The 17,133-nt window shown below is 42.4% G+C and overlaps 1 protein-coding gene across 1 annotated transcript in view; it reads left to right on the top strand.

Annotated features, from left to right (window-relative positions):
- Positions 1–17,133, top strand: part of RORB (RAR related orphan receptor B) — a 354,554-nt gene that overhangs the window by 312,815 nt on the left and 24,606 nt on the right. The window contains exons 5-6 of the mRNA XM_077249034.1: positions 1,654–1,775; positions 8,900–9,032. Of these exons, the coding sequence (XP_077105149.1) occupies positions 1,654–1,775; positions 8,900–9,032 (255 nt within the window). The remainder of the gene's footprint in view (positions 1–1,653; positions 1,776–8,899; positions 9,033–17,133) is intronic.

Genomic DNA, 17,133 nt, shown 5'->3' with positions numbered 1-17,133 from the left:
TAAACTCATATGAACTCGAGCGTGAGAAAATATTCAGAAAAATTCCCACGCTGCAGTGCATATCTAGTCTAGGTAGCTACGTTCCCCTGCTTTCCATTCATTCCCCAGTTTTTACAAGCAGGATCAACAGCTGCATTAGCAGAGCTCCTGGTTGTAAAATTATTTAACCCCTTCAGATGGATTTACAGCGTGGGACATGATTGAGCGCCGGAGAGGTATGGGATAGTGTTGCTTTTTTCTTTTTTTCTTTTACAGAACGAGGGTCTTCTGGTTTTGCTTATTACCCGGCAAAATGATAAATATCGTAAATAGTAATACATTCTAACAGGTGGAAAAAGGGACCATGATAGCTATCAATAAGATAATAACAATATTAGGTCAATGCTACAATCTGAGATTTACAAACCCCATGTTTAAAACAAATAAATCATTAGAAAATAGGCAGTATATCATCTTTACTATTGTCTTAATACTTAATATACTTCTAAAATACACTTTTAGAAAATTTTACAATTTAAAGACAAAGGAAGCCCAGGAATTTTTCATTTTTGTACCTTCATTATTTCCTTCACTTTTTCCAAGGATCATACCTTTTATTATCCATCTTCATAGCTGTATGATGGCTTGTTTTTTGCAGGACAAGGTATAGTTTTGAGTGACACCATTCATTTCATCATATAATGTATTAAAAAATGGGAGGAAAAGTTCCAAGTGCAATGAAATTGCAAAAAAAATTGAACCATAAATATCTAATTATTTTGTTTTTGTTTTTATACCTTTTATTGTGCAATAAAAATGACCTGGCAATATGATTTTTCAGATCAGTCAGATAACAGCAAAGCCAAACTCGTCCAGTTTTTTTTTTCTGTTATTTTAGTTGTGAAAATAAATTCTAAAATTTGTAAAAAAAAAAAAAAGTTTTTTTCAACATATTCTGAAACCTGTAATTTTATATTTTGGTAACCCAGACATTTTGAGCCATGACAATGCCAGATATCTTTATTCATTTAATTTTACTTTAGTTTATTTATTTTTAATAGAGGGAAGGGGGATGATTGGAATTTATATATATATATATATATATATATATATATATATATATATATATATATATATATATATATATATATATATATATATATAAAAATTTATATCTTTTTTTTTATTTATTTGTTTTAGTCCCCTTTGGGGACTTGAACTTCTAATTGCCCAATCGCTTATATTATAAATTTTTACCATAGTATTGCAATATATAGGGAAACTGTGGCCTCCTAAGGAGCTTAGTTTGTAGCTGAGCTTCATAAAGGGACTAACATGACGGTTACAGGGGCCATGGCAGTTACCAGGGCAGGCTCAGCTCCTGAGAATGCTTCATACATTCCTCTTCGAACCATGGCAAAAATGTATGTCATAAGTAGTTAAGGGGTTAATAACTCATACCAGTTACTCAACTTCATTCATAATCGTCTGTTATGAAAGTCTATATACAACTTTACAGACAGTTTATGATACAGAGGTAATCATGAACACGTTACTGTAGTCTTAGATACAGTATACAATTGATTTCTTTTGCCACAGGATAATGACATTGATTTTTTTTGCACATATTTGTATAGTCCTTATTTGATTTGTATAATTATATCATTTTCACAGATCGAGTTGCACAAAATATTATAAAGTCCCATTTGGAGACATGTCAGTACACAGTGGACGAGCTTCATCAATTAGCTTGGCAGACTCATTCTTATGAAGAAATTAAAATATACCAGAGCAAGGTATGGTATAAATTACTCTAATATCACTCTCTCTGGTAGGCATTAGGCATTAAGCCTTAGGCAGCGTTCACACAAACAATGTCGTTTTGGTCCAAACACGTGCAGTTTTTATTGCTTTCCACAGGTTGTCCAGTACCAAAAACAAACTCAAACATAAATCCTGACCCTTGTCCAGGCACTAACTAAACAGAACAGACCCTGGCTACTTGCACACAGCTTTGCAAACCCCAGTTCGGTCAAATTGTCCATAGCAACTACTAAGGCTGCCATCACACTAGCAGTATTTGGTCAGTATTTTACATCAGTATGTGTAAGCCAAAACCAGGAGTGGAACAATTAGAGGAAAAGTATAATAGAACCATATGCACCACTTCTGCATTTATCACCCACTCCTGGTTTTGGCTTACAAATACTGAGGTAAAATACTGACCAAATACTGCTAGTGTGACGGCGGCCTCATACTTGCGGTTCTCTGCACAAGACCTGTGCATGTAATCATTATCATGTACAGTATGTCATTGCTGGCTCACCAGAACAGATTACAGTCCATTCTCCTGGAGCAGACTTCATACACTGAAGAGGCACGATCCCACCAGTATCACCTGCAGCCTGAGCTCCAGCAGGTCCCAACACCAAACAGAAGTGTTCAACTCCAGGCACAGTTACAGAGTTACATAGTTACACTGAACAGGCTGCAGCTTCCACCTGGTTCTCTGCAGCTCTCACAAACAGACTGCTTAGTCAGTTTCCATTCAGAGAGCAACCGAGGCATATGTCTCTCTGAGCTACAGTTCACATTTTGGTTGATCACTCACCAGCAGCACATTTGACTTTGCTTCATCCAGAAGACTGACACTCCCTTAGGAGACTGCCACTTCATGAAGCTACTTCCTGCTTCTTAGAGAAACACTACAGGTGCATCTAATCAAGATCTTGAAGAGCTGGGACTTAACCCTCTCCTTCCCAGTTATGCTACATATCTCCCCTCTGCTCAAAGCCGAAGGCTGGGTACCATCTGCCTACCCACAATGCCAACAGTCACTACCAAAACTGATTATTGTCTTCCAGCTTCTAGCAAACACCATTTACACATGGTTCTGCTATCTACAGCTTATACAAAGAGCTCAGCTATCTACAGACCACAAGCAATGCTCTGCTACCTACAACCTACAGTACATAGTACACACAGGCTCTGCTGACTGCACATCATGCACGCAGGTTTACACACTGTTCAGTCCTCTGCACTGTCCTGCACATTGCTGTATGCAATCCACCCTGTGTACATTACCAGACATCATGTGCACATCACCACACATTATGTGACCTTGTCACCACACATCATGTGACCTTGTCACCACAGGTGACTCCTGGATGTAGACCGGACTACGGGGCGCTACCAATTCAGCTCACAAGACCTGTGACATACAACAAGTCTTTGACTACTCCCACTTTGTGGGACACTGAACCACAGTCTGTGTATATGTCGACTGTGGGATAGTTCTTGGTGTCACCATCGATACACCTTTCCCCAACCCCCAGGACTAGCAAGGGTCACCAAAATCCCTGAGTTCTGAAGTTCCATCCCTTGGACATTGTTCCACAGTCACCTGGCACTCTTGAGGTCCTAACAAAGATAAGTAACAACACTGCAGGCAGAGTAGGTAAAGTAGGAGTTGCTTCGACCAATGTTGCAGTCCACTGGCCCCAGCATTGTGGACATCGGTTCGCCTCCTTACAGCTCCATTTAAAGAGACGGCTCCCATCTCTCAGCACTCCCATGATTTGCACCAGCGATTCCATATCACCGCAGCAATGTCATCACCTGACAGGACAGTTCCTCCATGCTTTCAGACGGTGTCTGAGGCCTCTTTTATCCAGAATATAGAATCCTTACACTGCAATCACCTGTGCTCTCCAGGACTTCATACCCGTATTTCATCCACAAATTGTAGGAGTTCACTCTCTCTGGTAGGCTTTAGGCATTAAGCCTTAGAAAGCTTTCACCCAAGTAATGCAGTTTTGGTCCAAACACATGTAATATTTATTATTTATTGCTTTCCCCAGGTTGCCCAGCACCAAAAACAAGCGTATAAACATAAATCAATAGCCATGGCCTTGTGCTAACTAAGCAAAACATCCTGGCTACTCCTACACAGCTATGCTAGCTCCAGCTAGGTCAAACAAAACATAGTGGCCATAGTAATCACTGATACTTGTGGTTCTCTGTACACAAACTGTAAATTTAATCATGATCGCATATGTCAATGCGGGCTCACCTGCGCAAATTAGGGTATGTGCACATGTTGCGGATTTCTTGCAGAAATTTCCTGAAGAAAACCGGAAATTTTCTGCAAGAAATCCTCATTTTTTTTTTGCGTTTTTTTTGCGTTTTTTTCGCGTTTTTTTAGCATTCTGCAAGCGTAATTAGCTTGCAGAATGCTAAAGTTTTCCAAGCGATCTGTAGCATCGCTTGGAAAACTGACTGACAGGTTGGTCACACTTGTCAAACATAGCGTTTGACAAGTGTGACCAACTTTTTACTATAGATGCAGCCTATGCCGCATCCATAGTAAAAGATAGAATGTTTAAAAATAATAAAAAAAAGAAAAAAAAGCTTATACTCACCCAGACATCTCCTCAGCGGCGTCCGGCTCCTCTTCCTATAGCTGGTCTGTGCGCACAGGACCTTCCGTGACGTCACGGTCACGTGAGCGGTCACATGACCGCTCACGACCAATCACAGGACAGTGACGTCATCGGCAGGGTCCTTCACCGCACACCAGCTACAGGAACCGAACGGCAGCGTGCAGCGGTAAGGCGGGAACACTGCGAGGGACATCGAGGGTGAGTATAGGACTATTTTTTATTTTAATTCTTATTAAATCTAAGGCCATGTGCACACGTTCAGGATTTTTAGCGTTTTTTTCGCGTTTTTTCGCTATAAAAACATGATAAAAACGCGAAAAAAACGCTTACATATGCCTCCCATTATTTTAAGTGTAATCCGCATTTTTTGTGCAAATGTAGCCTTTTTTTCCGCGAAAAAATCGCATCGCGGAAAAAAAAGCAACATGTTCATTAAAATGCGGAATTGCAGGGGATTCCGCACACCTAGGGGTCCATTGATCTGCTTACTTCCCGCACGGGGCTGTGCCCACGATGCGGGAAGTAAGCAGATTATGTGCGGTTGGTACCCAGGGTGGAGGAGAGGAGACTCTCCTCCACGCACTGGGCACCATATAAGTGGTCAAAAAATAAGAATTAAAATAAAAAATAGTCCTATACTCACCCTCGATGTCCCTCGCATTGTTCCCGCCTTACCGCTGCACGCTGCCGTTCGGTTCCTGTAGCTGGTGTGCGGTGAAGGACCCTGCCGATGACGTCACTGTCCTGTGATTGGTCGTGAGCGGTCATGTGACCGCTCACGTGACCGTGACGTCACGGAAGGTCCTGTGCGCACAGACCAGCTATAGGAAGAGGAGCCGGACGCCGCTGAGGAGATGTCTGGGTGAGTATAAGCTTTTTTTTCTTTTTTTTATTATTTTTAAACATTCTATCTTTTACTATGGATGCGGCATAGGCTGCATCTATAGTAAAAAGTTGGTCACACTTGTCAAACGCTATGTTTGACAAGTGTGACCAACCTGTCAGTCAGTTTTCCAAGCGATGCTACAGATCGCTTGGAAAACTTTAGCATTCTGCAAGCTAATTACGCTTGCAGAATGCTAAAAAAACGCGAAAAAAACGGAAAAAAAACGCAAAAAAAACGCAAAAAAAAATGAGGATTTCTTGCAGAAAATTTCCGGTTTTCTTCAGGAAATTTCTGCAAGAAATCCGCAACGTGTGCACATACCCTTACAGTCATTCTCCCAAAGCAGACTTCATGCACAAGAGAGGCACGGTCCCACCAGTCATGGTATCCCCCTCAAGCCCGAGCTCCAGCAGCTCCCAATGCCAAACAGAAGAGTTTAAGTCCGAGCACAGTTCACACTGAACAGGCTGCAGCTTCTGTATGACTTTGTGCAGCTCTCACAAACAGACTGTTTAGCGCAGTCTCCATTTAGAGAGAGACCCAGCATTACTCTCTCACAGCTATAGTTCACTCTTCATTAGCACACTTGATTCTGCTTCATTCATCAATCAGCAGACTGCCACTCCATGAAGCTATAGATTCAGCTGAGATTTAACCCTGTTGTTCCCAGCTATGATAATATATATATATATATATATATATATATATATATATATATATATATATATATATATATATATATAATATATATATATATATTTTTTTTTATACCTTATATACTAGTGAATAAGTCAACTCAAGTATAAGCCAAGGCATCTAATTTTGCCATGAAAAACTGGGAAAACTTATTGACTCGAGTATAAGCCGGGTATACATTGTCCTCTTATCCCTATCCAGGTATGCATGACTCCCCATCCCTGTCCTTGTATGCATGGTTCCCCATCTCTGTCCTTGTATGCACGGCTCCCCATCCCTGTCCTTGTATGCATGGCTCTCCATTCCTGTCCTTGTATGCATGGCTCCCCGTCCCTGTCCTTGTATGCATAGCTCCTTATCCCCTATCCTTGTATGCATGGCTCCTTATTCCCTATCTGTGTATGCATGGCTCCAGTCCCCATCCCTATTTAAAAAAAAAAAAATACATCCTACTTACCTTCCCTGCGCACCCTCACAGCATCTCATTCCGGTGCCAGCAGCTCTTCCGGCTGAGCAATCACGTGTCCCCACTCATTAAGGTAATGAATATTCATTACCTTTATGAACGGGCACCCAGGGGAGCCCGGATGCTGCTGGAAGTCGGCGGCTGCAGCTGTAACTATGCATGCTATAAGAGAAATGAATATTCACTGCTAGTGAAGTGAATATTCATTTTGTTACGAAACTGCAGCACAGAGCTAGGAGAGATGGGGGAAAGCTGACCCTGCACTTAGACTAGGCTGAAACCCTACGATGGAGTGGGAGACCCATTCCTTGCGAATAGACCCATCGACGATCCTAGTCTAAACTCAGCGAAGAACTATAGATAAGGGGAAGAAGGTCCCTAAAAGATCTAAGGACTGGGTACAAAAAATAGGTCACCTCCTAAAAGGAGAAGCAAACTGAAAACAGAAACAAAAGATAGCAGAACCAGAGATCCCAGAACTGCACAATATCAAACACAGAAAGCTGTCTAAGCACCTAGCCAGAACTCTAGCGGATTAACACTGGTGTCTAGCAAGGAATGGGAGGCAGGTGCTGGGTAATAAAGGGTGATACAATCACCTGACCAAGACAACCCAGCACCAGGAGAAAAAGACCAGCAGCCAGGAACCACACCATGATGGCGGATGGTCAAAACAAAACAGATGCTAACACATTTCTCCTTAGCAGTGGGCACAGGCTTTAGCCGCAGCCGCTGGCTCCTGCCTCCTATGACCCGCTGCTCGCCCACTCCCCCTCCCCCGCCGTCTTCTGGGACAATGACTTGTGTATAAGCCGAGGGGGGCGTTTTCAGCACAAAAAAATGCGCTAAAAAATTTGGCTTATATACACAAGTATATATGGTAGATATATATCTATATATATAGATAGCTATAGTTACATATATATACTCTTATGCATGCTATCTATATAAGCACATAAGTGTGCCTATTGCTAGCTTTTCTGCAAAGCTCTATAATGTGCCCAATTCACGACACCAGTAAAGTTGCCATGGTGAATTGCACTCTTCTTGACAGATATGTCAATTGTAAAATATCAAGGCCCATAAGGCTTTCTGAGAAATCTTCAGAATCCAAACCCACTGAAAATGTCACATTGCATCTATGTATATTTGACTAACCAGCATCCATCTCCTCAGTTTATTCACGTTTACAACAGACCAATAAATCAGGTTTATAAACATGTAGGAGAAAGTCAGGCTCTTATTCTGGCGGAGAGGGGATTCTGATTTAAAGAAGACCTCCAGACAAATCTTTTATTTTTATATACTATTATTTATACATATACATAGATATATCTTCTGCACCATAATACACATTTATCCCTGAGATCTATTCACTGAAAATAGCATGCATAATGTGACCCCTTTATTCTGCATATTGGACATTTTAGCACAGTTTTACTCTTATCCTTAAGGTGTTTGCCCTGTTGAAAGATTATTCCTCCCTAGATTCAGGGACACAAAAAAAACTGATCTATCACTCATACTCTTGGGGTCTCTGCCTCTCTCCGCTGCAGCAGTGATGTCACTGAGTTCAGACGTCCTGCTGATGTAGATGCCACAAGCCGCTGAGCTCAGTGATAAGCTGCTGCATTGGTAAGGTGATGTCATTGCTGCAGACAATCAACAAGGGCAGGATCAGCTGTGAGAGGCCGTGCTGAAACCCAAAAGGGTGAGTTAGAGCAAAGGTTTTTGGTGGGGGGTTGTATTTTTGAGCCTATGAGGCACTAATCTTCTGAAATGTAACAACCTGCTTTGTAGAATAATAGCAAAGGGATACACAAATGTGGTAAATACACCAGTATACAGGGTTCATTTTGTAGCTCTTTGCAGAACACAACAGTTATTGATCCGCTGAGGGGGTACTGGGCCTCATTCAAGGGACCCAACTATGTAAGGAGACTTATTTTCAAGACAATGCTCTGTGGGTGCAAAGAAACTCAGATCAATAAAACAAGAGACCCTTTTGTAGACAGCACTGTATCAGTCTTTTAGCCCCTTATTAATATAGAGATTATACTAGACAACTGAATGCGATGCCTAAACACAGCTCTCAGGTGCCTTCATTGAACTGACCAGATTATGTATATAGACATTTTTCAAAGCAATGCTCTATGGGAAAATAATGTTAAAATAAGTCATACCAGCCAACCAGTGACCTATTTGTAGATAGCAGTGTTCCAGGATTTTTGCCCTTCATCAGTAAATAGCAGGAATGAGGCTTCGATGCAGTCTGGGGAAATACCATTGAAGAGACCCAACTAACTATGGAGACTTATTTTCATAGTAATGATTTATTGGAAAAAATCTGCAAAGTAACTAATATTAACTAAACCAGAGACCCATATGGGCTTACTTTACGCTTCTAACTAATAGACATTTGTATTGCAGTCGAGAGAAGCTTTGTGGCAACAGTGTGCCATCCAGATCACCCATGCAATACAGTACGTTGTGGAGTTTGCAAAGCGAATAACCGGCTTTATGGAACTTTGCCAGAATGATCAAATATTGCTACTTAAGTCAGGTAAGAAGATGGCTGTTTTTCTCATTGGTGTTTCCGATGACTCTGTGTTATGTACCGGTCATTTGTTAGACATTTGTTGGACATGCTAGTATTTTATGTCTTTATCTCTTGCCTGTTGCTGCAGAACAATGAATTAGTCTAAACTAAGGCGCTCTTTTATGGTATGCTGAATGTAATGAGACACTTGGCCAGATATCTCGCAGACATCAACAAATCTTCTTTCCTCTGGATCCCCACAATGCTGACAGTAGTAATAGCACACCGAGTCGGTGATCTACTGTATATTGAGCTAGAACAAGCGATTAAGTCTCAGAAAGTTTAATTTTCATGAAATTGTTGAAATTATTCATAAAATGCTATGTTGTGTGTAACATGGGCAAAAGGGACTGATCATCTGAAATGCCTCTTTGGAGAAAGGTCATATCCTACTCATCTCCAGAGAACGTTAAACAGCTTGTTGCAATAATTATTCGTGTTTTTCTGAATATGACATTAATATTGCAGACTGCACAACGCTCGGCCGTACTTCATGTTTATAATTATTGGAGCCGTAGCTGGACATAGCATGGCTTTTATACAAAATAATAATACTTCCATATTCATTGTTTGTTCCAAAGCAGAATATTTATACAAGTGCATGATAAGGGGTCTCTTGTCAGTGATAGATTAACAGTAGCAAGAGAAGGATAATACATATACCTTATAAAATTAGTGCTCTAAAGGTCACCATTCACATTAAATAGCTGTTGGCCGAACGATCAATCTCCACTGATGTTCTTTACAAGTACTGCCATACTTAAATGGGTTGTCTCAACTTTTGAAATTGATAAAAATGCCAACCACTTTTAAAAACACGCAACTTTGCAACTTACCTCTTGTTAAAAAATTATCTCTATTCTCAAAAACACAGGAATGTTTAATATAGCTTACTCCTTATTGCAAACCAGAGGTGGCCAGTTTCCTAGGCAAGGTGCACACTTGCAAGCTATTTGCTATAAAGCTTGTAAAGGCAGCTCTGAAGCCGGATTTCTGTTTCCTACCAGTTGGACTCTACCATTCCTACATTGTCCAGAGGCATACCTGTCTCTGCTTGCAGTATGGGAAAGCGCATCGTTCGGACGGACGGCGCCAGCAAGTCTCTAATGTGAATTGCCAATTTTTGGGCTCGCTCACACTGGGGTATAATACGGAGGAGTGCAATGAGTGAAAATCTTGCATTGCACTCTGACCTATCTTATTCAATGAGGTAGAGCAGATCTATTACATTTTTTCTCATGCCAACCATCGCATGTGAGAGGACGGTATCACAGTAGCATTACACTCAGCTCACGCGCAAAGCCAAGTTTAAGCTGAGTATCATTACCATATCACATCTCATGCTTTCGCATCCGATGCTATACGCTAATGTGACACCGGCTTTAAAGAGCTAGTAGGAAGCCATGAACCAAATGACTGGTGCCATCCTGAAGGAAGAACTCAAGACAACCCCTTTAATAAAGCAATTTTTGCTTGTGTGGATGAGTCTGATACTGCAGCTAACTCTTTTACATGTACTGTAGCTGAGATGCAAGATTTCTTAAGAGTTGGAGGGTTCTCTGTTATGATCCGGTGACTTTGGAGCCGCAAGAACTTTCTCTGGAGTAGGTGGAAACTGTACTGACCGCAAAACCTGAACTAACACCGCAACTAGAAGTAGCCATGGGGTGTGCCTAACAAACCCTAGACACCTTGACACAGCCGGAGGACTAAATACCCCTATAGATGGAAATAGGAATACTACCTTGCCTCAGAGCAGAACCCCAAAGGATAGGCAGCCCCCCACGAATATTGACTGTGAGTAGGAGAGGAAAGACACACGCAGGCAGAAAACAGGATTCAGCAAAAGAGGCCACTCTAGCTAAATAGGGAAAGATAGGACAGAATACTAAGCGGTCAGTATAAAAACCCTTCCAAAAATATCCACAGCAGATAATACAAAAAGTTCCACAATCTAACTAAAGACATGGAATGTATATCTGCCACTCCAGAGAATCCAACAAGACTGAGAAAATACAGACACAATCTAAGCTGGACAAAAAAAAACACTGAATAGCACAGAATTATTAAGCACACAGCATGTGTGCCACAGAAACAAAACCAGACACTTATCTTTGCTGATTTGGCAGAAGGCAGAAGGAACCAAATCAGGACCAAAACCTCCCAACAACCATGGACAACTGGCAAGGACTAATGAATCCTGCACACCTAAATATCCCAGTCAGAGCTGCAATCAGCAGGGACACCTGCCTAGGATTGCAACCCAGGGACAACTGCATTACTATCAACAACCACCGGAGGGAACCCAAGAGCAGAATTCACAACAGTACCCCCCCTTGAGGAGGGGTCACTGAACCCTTACCAGAGCCCCCAGGCCGATCAGGACGAGCCAGATGAAAAGCATGAACCAAATCAGCAGTATGGACATCAGAGGCAAAAACCCAAGAATTATCCTCCTGGCCATAACCCTTCCATTTGACAAGATACTGAAGCCTCTGCCTCGAAAAACGAGAATCCAAAATCTTCTCAACCACATACTCCAACTCCCCATCAACCAACACAGGGGCCGGAGGATCAACAGAGGGAACAACGGGCACCACATATTTCCGCAATAAAGATCTATGGAAGACATTATGGATAGCAAAAGAGGCAGGAAGCGCCAATCGAAAAGACACCAGATTAATAATCCCAGAAATCCTATAAGGACCAATAAACCAAGGCTTAAACCTTCATAGGAACAGGACGGGAAGACAACCAGACCAGATCCCCAACCTGAAGCCGGGAACCAACATACCGACGACAGTTAGCAAAACGTTGAGCCTCCTCCTGAGACAACACCAAATTGTCCACCACATGAGCCCAAATCTGCTGTAACCTGTCAACCATCGAATCCACACCAGGACAGTCAGAAGGCTCAACCTGCCCAGAAGAAAAACGAGGATGAAAACCAAAATTACAAAAAAAAGGCGAAACTAAAGTAGCCGAACTAGCCCGATTATTAAGGGCAAACTCGGCCAATGGCAAAAAAGCCACCCAATCATCCTGATCAGCAGACACAAATCATCTCAAATAAGTCTCCAAGGTCTGATTAGTTCGCTCGGTTTGGCCATTTGTCTGAGGATGACATGCAGAGGAAAAAGATAAATCAATGCCCAGCCTAGCACAAAAGGCCCGCCAAAACCTAGAAATAAACTGGGAACCTCTGTCAGACACAATATTCTCCGGAATACTATGCAAACGAACCACATGCTGAAAAAGTCCCACAGGACTGCACAAAAGAACGCACATCACGTGATAAAGAAGGCCACCAAAAGGCCTACCAACCAAGTCTCTGGTACCAAAAATACCAGGATGACCAGCCAACACAGAACAGTGAACCTCAGAAATCACTCTACTAGTCCATCTGTCAGGAACAAACAGTTTCCCCAGTGGACAACGATCAGGTCTGTCAGCCTGAAATTCCTGAAGAACCCGTCGTAAATCAGGGGAAATAGAAGAAAGAACCACCCCTTCTTTCAGAATGCCGACCGGTTCAAGGACCTCAGGAGAATCAGGCAAAAAACTCCTAGAAAGGGCATCAGCCTTAATATTCTTAGAACCCGGAAGATACGAGACCACAAAATCAAAACGGGAAAAAAACAAGGACCATCGAGCCTGTCTAGGATTCAGCCGCTTGGCAGACTCGAGGTAAATCAAATTCTTATGATCGGTCAAGACCACAATACGGTGCTTAGCTCCCTCCAGCCAATGTCGCCACTCCTCAAATGCCCACTTCATAGCCAACAACTCCAGATTGCCGACATCATAATTGCGTTCAGCAGGCGAAAATTTACGGGAAAAGAATGCACTCGGTTTCATCAAGGAACCAACATGATCCCTCTGGGACAAAACGGTCCCTGCGCCAATCTCAGAAGCGTCAATCTCAACCTGAAACGGAAGGGAAACATCCGGTTGGCGCAACACATGAGCAGAAGTAAATCAACGTTTAAGCTCCTGAAAGGCAGAAATAGCCGCAGAGGACCAATTCGCCACATCAGCGCCTTTTTTCGTCAAATCGGTCAAGGGTTTAACCACGCTGGAAAAGTTAGCAATGAAACGGCGATAAAAATTTGCAAAACCCGAAAATTTCTGAATGCTCTTTACGGACGTGGGTTGAATCCAATCATGAATGGCCTGAACCTTAACCGGATCCATCTCAATAGATGAAGGAGAGAAAATAAGACCCAAAATGAAACCTTCTGCACCCCAAAGAGACACTTAGACCCCTTCACAAATAAAGCATTGTCACGAAGGATCTGAAATACCATCCTGACCTGTTCCACATGAGACTACCAATCATCAGAAAAAATCAAAATATCGTCCAAATATACAATCAAGAATTTATCAATATAAGTCCGGAAGATATCATGCATGAAAGATTGAAAAACAGATGGAGCATTAGTGAGCCCGAACGGCATCACAAGGTATTCAAAATGGCCCTCGGGCGTATTGAACGCAGTTTTTCATTCATCACCCTGCTTAATACGAACAAGATTATACACCCCCCGAAGGTCAATCTTCGTAAACCAACTAGCCCCCTTAATCCTTGCAAACAAATCGGAAAGCAAAGGTAAAGGGTATTGAAACTTGACCGTGATCTTATTCAAGAGGCGATAAGCAATACAGGGTCTCAAGGAGCCATCCTTCTTAGCAACAAAAAAAATCCCGCTCCCATCGGTGAAGAAGATGGCCGAATATGCCCTTTCTCCAAAGACTCCTTAACATAACTCCGCATAGCGGTATGTTCAGGCACAGACAGATTGAAGAGTCGGCCCTTAGGAAACTTACAGCCTGGAATCAAATCAATAGCACAATCACAGTCCCTGTGCGGTGGAAGAGAACTGGACTTGGGCTCATCGAATACATCCTGAAAACCAGACAAAAACTCTGGAATTTTGGAAGAGGAAGAAGAGGAGATGGACATTAAAGGAACATCATTATGAACCCCCTGACAACCCCAACTAGTCACAGACATAGACTTCCAATCCAACACAGGATTATGTACCTGCAACCACGGAAAACCCAACACGATAGCATCATGTAAATTATGCAATACCAGAAATCGACAATCTTCCTGATGGGCTGGCGCCATGCGCATGGTCGCCTGTGTCCAAAACTGGGGCTTATTTTTAGCCAAAGGTGTAGCATCAATGCCCCTTAAAGGAATAAGGTTCTGCAAGGGCTGCAAGGGGAAACCACAACGCCTGGCAAACTCAAGGTCCATTAAGTTCAAAGCGGCGCCTGAATCCACAAACGCCAAGACAGAAAATGATGACAATGAGCAGATCAAGGACACCGATAACAGAAATTTAGGTTGTACAGTACTGATGGTAAATGAACTAGCGATCCTCTTTGTCCGTTTAGGGCAGTGTTATGATCTGGTGACCTTGGAGCCGCATGGGACTTTCTCAGGAGAGGTGGAACCTGTACTGACCACAAACCCTAAACTGACACCGCAACTAGAAGTAGCCATGGGGTGTACCTAACACATCCTAGACACCTCGACACAGACGGAGGACTAAATACCCCTATAGATGGAAATGGGAATTCTATCTTGCCTCAGAGCAGAACCCCAAAGGATAGGCAGCCCCCCACAAATATTGACTGTGAGTATTAGAGGAAAAGACACACGCAGGCAGAAATCAGGATTTAGCAAAAGAGGCCACGCTAGCTAAATAGGGAAGGATAGGACAGAATACTAAGTGGTCAGTGTTAAAACCCTAAAAATATCCACAGCAGATAATGTAAAAATTCCACATCTAACTAAAGACATGGAATGTATATCTGCTTCTCCTGAGAATCCAACTTGACTGAAAATATCCAAACACAGTCTAAGCTGGACAAGAAAAAACCATGAATAGCACTGAATTGTAAAGCACACAGCATGTATGCTGTAGAAACAAAAACCAGACACTTATCTTTGCTGATTTAGCAGCAGGGCGGAGGAACCAGACAGAGATGCTAAACCTCCTAGAACAATGGACAACTGGCAAGGGCTAATGAATCCTGCACACCTAAATATCCCAGTCAGAGCTGCATTCAGCAGGGACACCTGCCCAGGATTGCAACCCAGGGACAACTGCATTACTATCAACAACCACCGGAGGGAACCCCAAAGCAGAATTCACAACAGGGCAGACTGAAATGACATGAGAAGCGTCGCCACAATAATAACACAACCTATTCTGATGTCTGAGTCCTTGTCGTTCTGTCCTAGACAGAATCCTATCACACTGCATTGGCTCAGGACTCTGCTCTGAGGACAACGCCACAGCGCGCACAGTTCTGCGCTCCCGCAAGCGCCGATCAATCTGAATGGCCAAAGACATAGAATCACTCAGACCGACAGGCGTGGGAAACCCCACCATAACATCTTTAATGGATTCAGAAAGACCCTTTCTGAAAATTGCAGCCAAAGCATCATCATTCCATTTAGTCAACACAGACCATTTTCTAAATTTCTGACAAAACAATTCTGCCGCCTCTTGACCCTGAGATAGGGCCAACAAGGTCTTCTCCGCTTGATCCACAGAATTAGGTTCATCATATAATAGTCCTAAAGCCTGAAAAAAGGAATCTACATTAAGCAAAGCCGGATTCCCAGATTCCAGGGAAAATGCCCAATCCTGTGGATCACCACGCAGCAGGGAAATGACGATTTTAACCTGCTGAATAGAATCCCCAGAGGATCGAGGTCTCAAAGCAAAAAACAGTTTACAGTTGTTTTTAAAACTCCAAAATTTGGACCTGTCACCAAAAAACAAATCAGGAGTAGGAATCTTCGGCTCTAAAACAGGAGTCTGAACAATATAATCAGAAATTCCCTGTACCCTAGCAGCAAGCTGGTCTACACGAGAAGCTAATTCCTGAACATCCATGCTAACACAAGACTCCTTAGCCACCCAGAAAAAAAGAGGGAAGAAAAGGCAAAGCAAACTGCAGAAAAAAAAATGACTCAACACCTTTCTTCTCTTCTTCTGAGATGCATTTAACTCATAGTTGGCCAGTTGTACTGTTATGATCCGGTGACTTTGGAGCCGCATGAACTTTCTCTGGAGTAGGTAGAAACTGTACTGACCGCAAAACCTGAACTAACACCGCAACTAGAAGTAGCCGTGGGGTGTGCCTAACAAACCCTAGACACACACACACCTCGACACAGCCGGAGGACTAAATACCCCTATAGATGGAAATAGGAATACTACCTTGCCTCAGAGCAGAACCCCAAAGGATAGGCAGCCCCCCACGAATATTGACTGTGAGTAGGAGAGGAAAGACACACGCAGGCAGAAAACAGGATTCAGCAAAAGAGGCCACTCTAGCTAAATAGGGAAAGATAGGACAGAATACTAAGCGGTCAGTATAAAAACCCTTCCAAAAATATCCACAGCAGATAATACAAAAAGTTCCACAATCTAACTAAAGACATGGAATGTATATCTGCCACTCCAGAGAATCCAACAAGACTGAGAAAATACTGACACAATCTAAGCTGGACAAAAAAAACACTGAATAGCACAGAATTATTAAGCACACAGCATGTGTGCCACAGAAACAAAACCAGACACTTATCTTTGCTGATTTGGCAGAAGGCAGAAGGAACCAAACCAGGACCAAAACCTCCCAACAACCATGGACAACTGGCAAGGACTAATGAATCCTGCACGCCTAAATACCGCAGTCAGAACTGCAATCAGCAGATACACCTGACCAGGACTGCAACTCAGGGACAACTGCATTACCACCTACAACCACCGGAGGGAGCCCAAAAGCAGAATTCACAACAGTTCTCTCAGCTTTTGCAGACAATGCTTGGTTAATTCACAAATCTAAAATTCAAAACAGTTATAGACTATATGGTCAACTAAAAAAAAGAACAAAAATGTGCACTGCTCCATAGGTAAGAGTAGATCCTAAAACAATAGTTCAGTCATTCAAAGTCTGTTCTTAAATTATAACTGGTTGCTACATAAAGTAAATAAAGAAAAGTCATATTTCAGGTACTTATAGGCACAATCCAGGGAAG

The sequence above is a fragment of the Ranitomeya variabilis genome, chromosome 1 (assembly GCF_051348905.1).
Source record: "Ranitomeya variabilis isolate aRanVar5 chromosome 1, aRanVar5.hap1, whole genome shotgun sequence".
Lineage (NCBI taxonomy): Eukaryota > Metazoa > Chordata > Amphibia > Anura > Dendrobatidae > Ranitomeya > Ranitomeya variabilis.
The sequence above is the reverse complement of the archived record's forward strand: the minus strand, read 5'-3'. Positions and strand labels throughout refer to the sequence as shown.